The sequence below is a fragment of the Acanthisitta chloris genome, unplaced genomic scaffold, assembly GCF_000695815.1.
Source record: "Acanthisitta chloris isolate BGI_N310 unplaced genomic scaffold, ASM69581v1 scaffold39734, whole genome shotgun sequence".
Taxonomy (NCBI): domain Eukaryota; kingdom Metazoa; phylum Chordata; class Aves; order Passeriformes; family Acanthisittidae; genus Acanthisitta; species Acanthisitta chloris.
In genome coordinates this window covers 2,383-9,186 of record NW_008670685.1, presented here as the reverse complement: position 1 = coordinate 9,186, position 6,804 = coordinate 2,383, and the positions used below count along the sequence as shown (strand labels likewise).

Sequence of the window (6,804 nt, the reverse complement as noted above, 5' to 3'; positions counted from 1 at the left end):
GGGCTCTCCCCGACCCTCGCGGCCGCTGTCCCGGCCCGCAGCAGGGTTTAACCGCATCCTCCTGCCCTGCGGCTTGGCCTCTCGCATCAAATCCCCTCGCGCCGGTTATTGCCTTCAGCCTCCTCTAGCGGATTGGCTTTCAATGGTCCTTCACGGGAGATCTGGAGCTTTAAACCGAAAAGCGGCTCCAAACTACAAATACCAGCAGCTCCGGCGCAGCTGAGAGGCCCCAGGACGCACCTCTCTGCAGTTTATTCTAGCGAATATTCCAGCAGATTGTTATTTTTTCGCGCACAGCCCACGGCAAACTAAGCATTTTGAAACATTCTGGTTGAGCTGTTTTGTCGCTGCCCTTGTATTTTTTTTCTGCAGTGGGTGGCCCTTCCTCGCTCGTCGCAGTGTGACGGGGACAGAAGGACCCAGACCTTTAATCCTGTTTCGCAGTGGGTTTAGCAGAGCAGAGGCTGCAGCAGGTTGGGAATGAGCATGGAGAAGATCCTGAAGGCAGAGCTGAACACCTCGGTTCTGAAGGCTCTGGGGAGCTCGGGGGGAGGATGCATCAGCCAAGGCCAAGCGTACGAGACAGACAGCGGAAAGGTGTTTGTGAAAATCAACCACAAACCTCAGGTCAGTGCCAGCAGGGCTGGAACTGCTCTCAGGATTGCATGGAGGGAGTGTAAATCATTCAGTGGTTTGCATTTTCAGGCTGACCTTTGATTATTCCAGTTTTCCCTTCAGCTTTCTGTCTCTATTTTATAGCCAGCGTTAATGTGGCAGGGTTGGCCCGGGTGGAGGTCAGCGTAACGTGGCTTGCAGGAATCAGCAGGGCAGTTCCTCTAAAAAGGAGGCCAAGCACAAAGCTGTTATTGTGATACTTGGAGTTTGGAAAAGGCCAGAGCTGACTTTGCATTCACTGTGCTCCTTTTCATGTTCCAGCTGGGAGGATCAAGAGTGAGAGGGTGTAAACAAGGCCCAGTGCTAAAACTCACGTATTATCTTTAAAGCTACAGAGCTTTAGACATCCTCATTGCTTTGTGCATTTCTGAAAGTAAAGTTCTTGCAGCTTTTCAGGCCAGGCTCTTGACATCTCTGTTACTAAATCAATACTCAGTTGCTTTTTCTAACACCACAGTCCATCCAAAATTTGCTTTATCAATATCAAAACCATCTTAAATGCTGTGAAGAACAGTATATTTGCTTGAAAAATGCAGCTGGAAATCAGGGTGAAATGGGATGTATCCTACTACCCTGGAATGAATTTAGGAAAAGAAAGAAGTATTAAGGCATTCAGGTCTCCCTGTGTGGACTCAAGCCTTGCTGCAGCTCTGTCCTCTTATCAAGAGGAATTAACTCCTTGTCACTCTGTAATTGAGGCTGTTTTTTCCAAAGTACTCATTGCAAACATCTATAGTTTAGCCCAAGGATGTTCTCATTCCTTGACAGGCTAGAAAAATGTTTGAAGGGGAAATGGCAAGTTTGGAAGCAATTCAGAAAACCAAGATTGTGAGAGTGCCTCAGCCCATCAAAGTGATTGACCTGCCTGGAGGAGGAGCAATGTTTGCCATGGAGTACCTAAAGATGAAGCACCTCAACAAGTATGTCCATACATCTTTTTTTTTATTTTGCTATGTTTTGGGGCATATTTTCTTATCTCTTACAGTCAGTCAGAAAACTTCATGAGCAGAACTCTGTTCTCTCAGAGATGGAGCTGCTCTCTATCAAGATCTGTGTTTATGTCTGTCTTTGTGTACATATTAGATATATCTGTGTGTGTGTACACAGTCCTTCCACATGGTTTGCTGTTCCCTGACCCTCTCTCTGCACCAGGAATGGCTGTTGCTAGCCCAGAGCTTTGTGTGCTGAAATGCTCACAGCTGAGTGTGGCTCATCTTTCTCTCCTGAGAGTGTTCATTGGAGTTTATTTTCCCAGCCCATCACGTTTCTTTAACCTTACAGGCTCCTCAGGTCTTTGAAATCTCTGCTTCTCTCAGTAGAATGTTCCAGTGTGATTGCAGTCAGTCAACAAGGTCAAAGGGTGAGGAAGAACAAACTGAATAGATGACAACTCCATTTCATCCATCAGCCAACCTGAACAGGGAATTCAGCAGCCAGAGGCTCCTGGGCTGAGGCTTTCAGGAGTTCACTGCTGTGTCCAGGCCTCTGTGGGAACACTGACATGCCAACTTGGCAGCTGTTTGTCCCACCTATCTATTTCTACTGGGACAATATAGGCAATTCCACAGCATCCCAAGCAGTCCTTTTCAATCCATCCCACTGTTCCTAGGAAGGATTTTCCAATGTCTGACATCAGTCCTCCTGCTTGCAATTTTACACCCATTATTTTCTCCCCATTCTGGGCAGGGAGAAGAAATGAGTTTTTGTCCTTGCAACTCCTGTTAAGGTATTCGTGGAATATTTGACTGGTTTTTAGCTGTCTGTCTCCAGCATTAAGCAACCTCAACTCAATCCCTGCCTACAGCTAACCATTCCCATTGCTGTTCAGCTGGTCTGGAGGGATAAACCCCAACAGCAGATACCTTGTTCTGTTCCCTGCTGATCCTGGGGCTGATAAGGAGGAGCACCTGATCCTCCTGCCCTCTCTGCTCCTGTTTATACCACCCTGTGTTCTCTTTACCTTTCTTGCAAGAGCACTGACTGTGTTCATGGTATTATCTGTTACAGCCTGTGCCTTCAGAGCTTCCAGTCATTTGTTCCTTGTTATCTACTTGTGAAATTGATTCAGGTGTTCTAAAAATAGCCTTGGTCATATTTAATTGAGGGTTTTATCCATCTATAATATTTGTTCACTTGTTTCAGTTTCATTTTGGGGTTTCTTTTTGTGTTCCCACAGGTATTCTTCAAAGCTGGGAGAGCAGATAGCAGAGCTTCATCTTTACAACCAGAAACTTGGAGAGAAGCTGAGGAATGAGGGAAGCACAATTGGTAGGGTATTGATGTTATGTACTAAACCAAAAAGGAAGCAATTCCTCTAGCTCTGATGCAGTATTGCATTGTAATTTTAAGGACACTTACAGTCAATACTGGGACAGTTTCCTGAGCTATGTCTCTCCTGTCCCTGTGGCACTCTGATGGACATACCTGCTCAGCAGCTACAATTACTATTATAATGTTTAACCACATCATTTTAACTTTGGCAGAACCAAATTAATTTACTTTTTATTCCTCATTGTCGTGTGAAATTATGTGGATGCTGAAATCCAGTAAGAAATAGCACAGATACTTGATTGTTGAAGCTTCCAGCGTTTCCTGAGTCAAACAGTTTGGACTCATTGTCTTTTTCACTGTCAGTGAAAACTTTCAGCCTCATATACCCTCACTCTCTTGAAATGTTCTTAGCCTCTTTTGTTTGCTGGTGATGACAGAATGTGGTCCCAGTTAATGAAGGCATAATTAAGTTCCCCTTCAAAGATGCTGTGGGTGACATTTTTTAACTCAAATAAGTAGTAAAGTATCCATTATTTTTGAGTGAAGGCCTGATTACTGGCAGGTCTCAAAGAATCTGTGAATCAAAACCAAGCCACAGTTAAAGGCAACATGTCCAAGTGTGAGAACAGCAGATTGTGAATCTGTGTCTGTTTCTGAATGTCCAACTCCTTCATCCAAAGCAAAGTCATTGACTTGTGACTGTGTCTCCATTGCCACTCAGCATTGTCAAGTTTAAGATAGTTCTTTCTGGGTTGTGACCATGAAATAAGTGTGACTTAAAGATATTTTGTCTGCCTGTTCTCTAAAGTTAAGTTCTGTGTTTGCAAACTTTGCCATGCCAGGATCTCAAAGCCCCTGATACTTATCTTGTTTGATAGGCAAAGGAGCTGGTCACTGCGAGTCCCAGTACGTGGAGCAGTTTGGATTCCACACAGCCACTTGCTGTGGGTACATACCACAGGTATGTTCATGGCTGTGAGAGCCAACAGGCACTCACAGAGGTCTGTGAACAAATCATACACAAGTTTGTTCCACTGGCCTGCAGCTCTCTGAGCACAGCTTTGCTTCCACTGTTCTGTTCTGCCCTGACAGCACGGGGAACATGACAGCTCTCCAGCTGTGCCTGGGTACCACACATGTGGCCAACACATTCCTTGAGTGAGAGTTTGAAATGGTGTGGTGGTTCTTTAGCTTGGTGATACTTTTAAAATCAGTATCCCTTCAGATACCATGTCTTGGGTTTGTTTTTATTAAGCCCTTACTCTGTGGCTTTCAAATGACAAACCTCACTGCTTTGAGAGAGCCTCATTGTGTAACACATCACCCAAGGCATAGGAAAGGACTCTCAGAGATAAATCAGCCTTTTGCTGGCCCTGCACATGGCAGCATTTCATTCTACTACTTCACTGACTGAATGTGCAGTATTTCAGACTCTTTACTAAATACAACTTTTCTCCAAATTAGAAAAGTGTTACCCAGTAAAAATGAACCAACATTTCTGCATTTCCAGAAAAAAATTAAAATCTGATATGACCAACATTTCTGCATTTCCAGAAAAAATTTAAAATCTGATGTGAACAGCTGACTTAGAATCATAGACTCAACAGGGTTGGAAAAGACCTCCAAAATCATCCAGTCCAACCCTACTGTGGTTATCAGACCATCGCACTAAGTGCCACATCCAGTCTCAGCTTGAAAACCTCCAGGGATGGTGAATCCACCACCTCCCTGGGCAGCACATTCCAATGCCTGAGCACTCTCTCTGGAAAAAATCTCTTCCTAATATTCAACCTAACCCTCCCCTGGCAGAGCTTGAGTCTGTGCCCTCTTGTCTTCCTGCTGGTTGCCTGGGAGAAGAGACCAGCCCTTGAGACTTGTTTCTGTGAGACTTGATCTCACAGAAACAGAAACTCTCCCTCTAAAATACATCAAGAAAACGGGAATGAATGAACATATCGAGAACCTTGACTTCCATCTCATGTTCAAGCCAGTCCCTGCTAAGTGTGAAGAGAGCAGCACTCCCAAAAGAACAATCAACTAAACAACTAATGCCACTGTGCATTGGCCACACTGATGTTGTCCAGGCCATTGTGTCAGCACTGAACATTTCACAGTCTATGTGTTCTTAGCACTGACTACATACATGTCAGAACTGTGTGTGACAAACCTCTGTGCTGTGTTTTGCAGGTGAATGAGTGGCAGAGTGACTGGCCATCCTTCTTTATCCGTCACCGACTCCAGGCTCAGCTGGATTTGATTGAGAAAGATTATGGAGACAGAGAAGCCAGAGAACTTTGGTCACAGCTGAAAGTATGAACCATGTCTTCAATCTGGTTTTTAGAATGTCAGAAAACATGTATCAGTGGGATTGTAAAGGTGTTTTATAAGGGATTTACCTAGCTTGGGATGAGGAGCAGTGGCTAGATGAGCTTCGCAGTGGGTCCAACAGCACTGTCAGCTGGACAGAATTTCTGTTGCTCTTTCATTTGTTACAGTGAAAATCAAGCTGTAATTCAGCACTGATGCTTATTTGTGAGAACAGCTAATAATAATAAGGTAAATCCTACCTAAAAGCTCAGTGTGACAGAGTGGGTGAGATTCTGCTGCCTGGACAGATTTGTGTTTCACCTGGTGCAGCCTCACAGCGGGAGCTGGTTCAGGCCACATTCCATGGGAACAGCCAGGGATGTGCTCCTCTGCAATCTCCTGTTCTTTAGTTCTGCTGCTGTGGTGAGATGTTTCCTGCTGCCCTTTCTCCTACTGAAACCTTTTGATTTAAGTGCAGTTCTCATGGCAGCCAACACTATCCATGTCTAGAAATATCAGTACTGGGTGTTGATACCAGACTGTGAATTAAATGCTTTGCTAAGCTCTGCCAAGAACAATCAAGAACATTCATCACTGTTTTGTGCTTTGTCTTCCATCAGCTTCCAAAGCACTCCATGAGGGCTGAACACAGGCAGCTCAGGCTCTTACAGTACTTTATGTTTTCCAATATTTTCTTCAAAACTCTTTAATTGTTACCTGTTTGTTTATGTTTTTTCAGCCAAAGATTCCTGAAATGTTCTGTGACGTGGAGATTGTTCCTGCTCTCCTGCACGGAGACCTGTGGGCAGGGAATGTGGCTGAGGATGACTCTGGGCCGATTATCTTTGACCCTGCCTCCTTCTACGGCCACTCAGAGTTTGAACTGGCCATTGCTGGAATGTTTGGGGGCTTCAGCAGCTCTTTTTTCTCTGCTTACCACAGTAAAATACCCAAAGCTCCAGGATTTGAGAAACGAAACAAGTTGTATCAGCTCTTCAATTACATAAACCACTGGAACCACTTTGGCACAGGGTACAGGGGCTCTACCCTAAACATGATGAGGAAACTTCTGAAATAACCAGGTAGGTTTGAGAAATTCTGAGACAGTCCCTTAGGAGTGAGCAACTCCTGCTCGTCAGAACTGATGGTAAAACACCATGGACATGGAAAAGGCTTAGTGCACTCTTGAGCCTCACTAATTAAGAGCAATTGTGTAATTTATAACTTAGGCACTAGTTCCCCAGCACAGATTCCTCCCCTGCTGAAGGAAAGGGCTGTGTTGTTTGTGAAGGCTCCACTGCGTTGGAAAAGGAGCATAACAGTCAGCCTGACCTTGTTCTCTCACCTCAGAGCTGCTGTGTTCCCACAGTTGTTCCACAGCAGCATCTTCCCACTCCTGCTGCTGCTCCATGAGAGAGCTGCAGCTGTGGGATGGTGGTGCTGCAGGTAATAACTAGTTCCTTATATCTCCCCTTGTTTGTTCTGCTTTAGTTTTCTGTCTCTGTTTCCAGCCCTTTTCCCATTAATATTTCTATTGTCTTCCCTTTCCTT

The 6,804-nt window shown here is 44.8% G+C and overlaps 1 protein-coding gene across 1 annotated transcript; it reads left to right on the top strand.

Annotated features, from left to right (window-relative positions):
• Nucleotides 1–371: 371 nt before the first annotated feature.
• On the top strand, nucleotides 372–6,524 carry FN3K (fructosamine 3 kinase). The gene is made up of 6 exons (XM_009073746.1): nucleotides 372–627; nucleotides 1,444–1,595; nucleotides 2,852–2,943; nucleotides 3,825–3,907; nucleotides 5,134–5,256; nucleotides 5,993–6,524. Exons 1-6 carry the CDS (start codon nucleotides 481–483, stop codon nucleotides 6,329–6,331), a joined length of 936 nt encoding a protein of 311 aa, XP_009071994.1. The 5' UTR covers nucleotides 372–480; the 3' UTR covers nucleotides 6,332–6,524.
• The last annotated feature ends 280 nt before the right edge of the window (nucleotides 6,525–6,804 follow it).

Excerpts from the sequence above, each read along its gene's own strand:
- FN3K (XM_009073746.1), top strand. The coding sequence starts at position 481 with ATGAGCATGGAGAAGATCCTGAAGGCAGAGCTGAACACCTCGGTTCTG. Across the intron at positions 1,596-2,851 it reads AAGATGAAGCACCTCAACAA|GTATTCTTCAAAGCTGGGAG; the intron begins GTATGTCCATAC and ends GTGTTCCCACAG. Across the intron at positions 5,257-5,992 it reads AACTTTGGTCACAGCTGAAA|CCAAAGATTCCTGAAATGTT; the intron begins GTATGAACCATG and ends ATGTTTTTTCAG.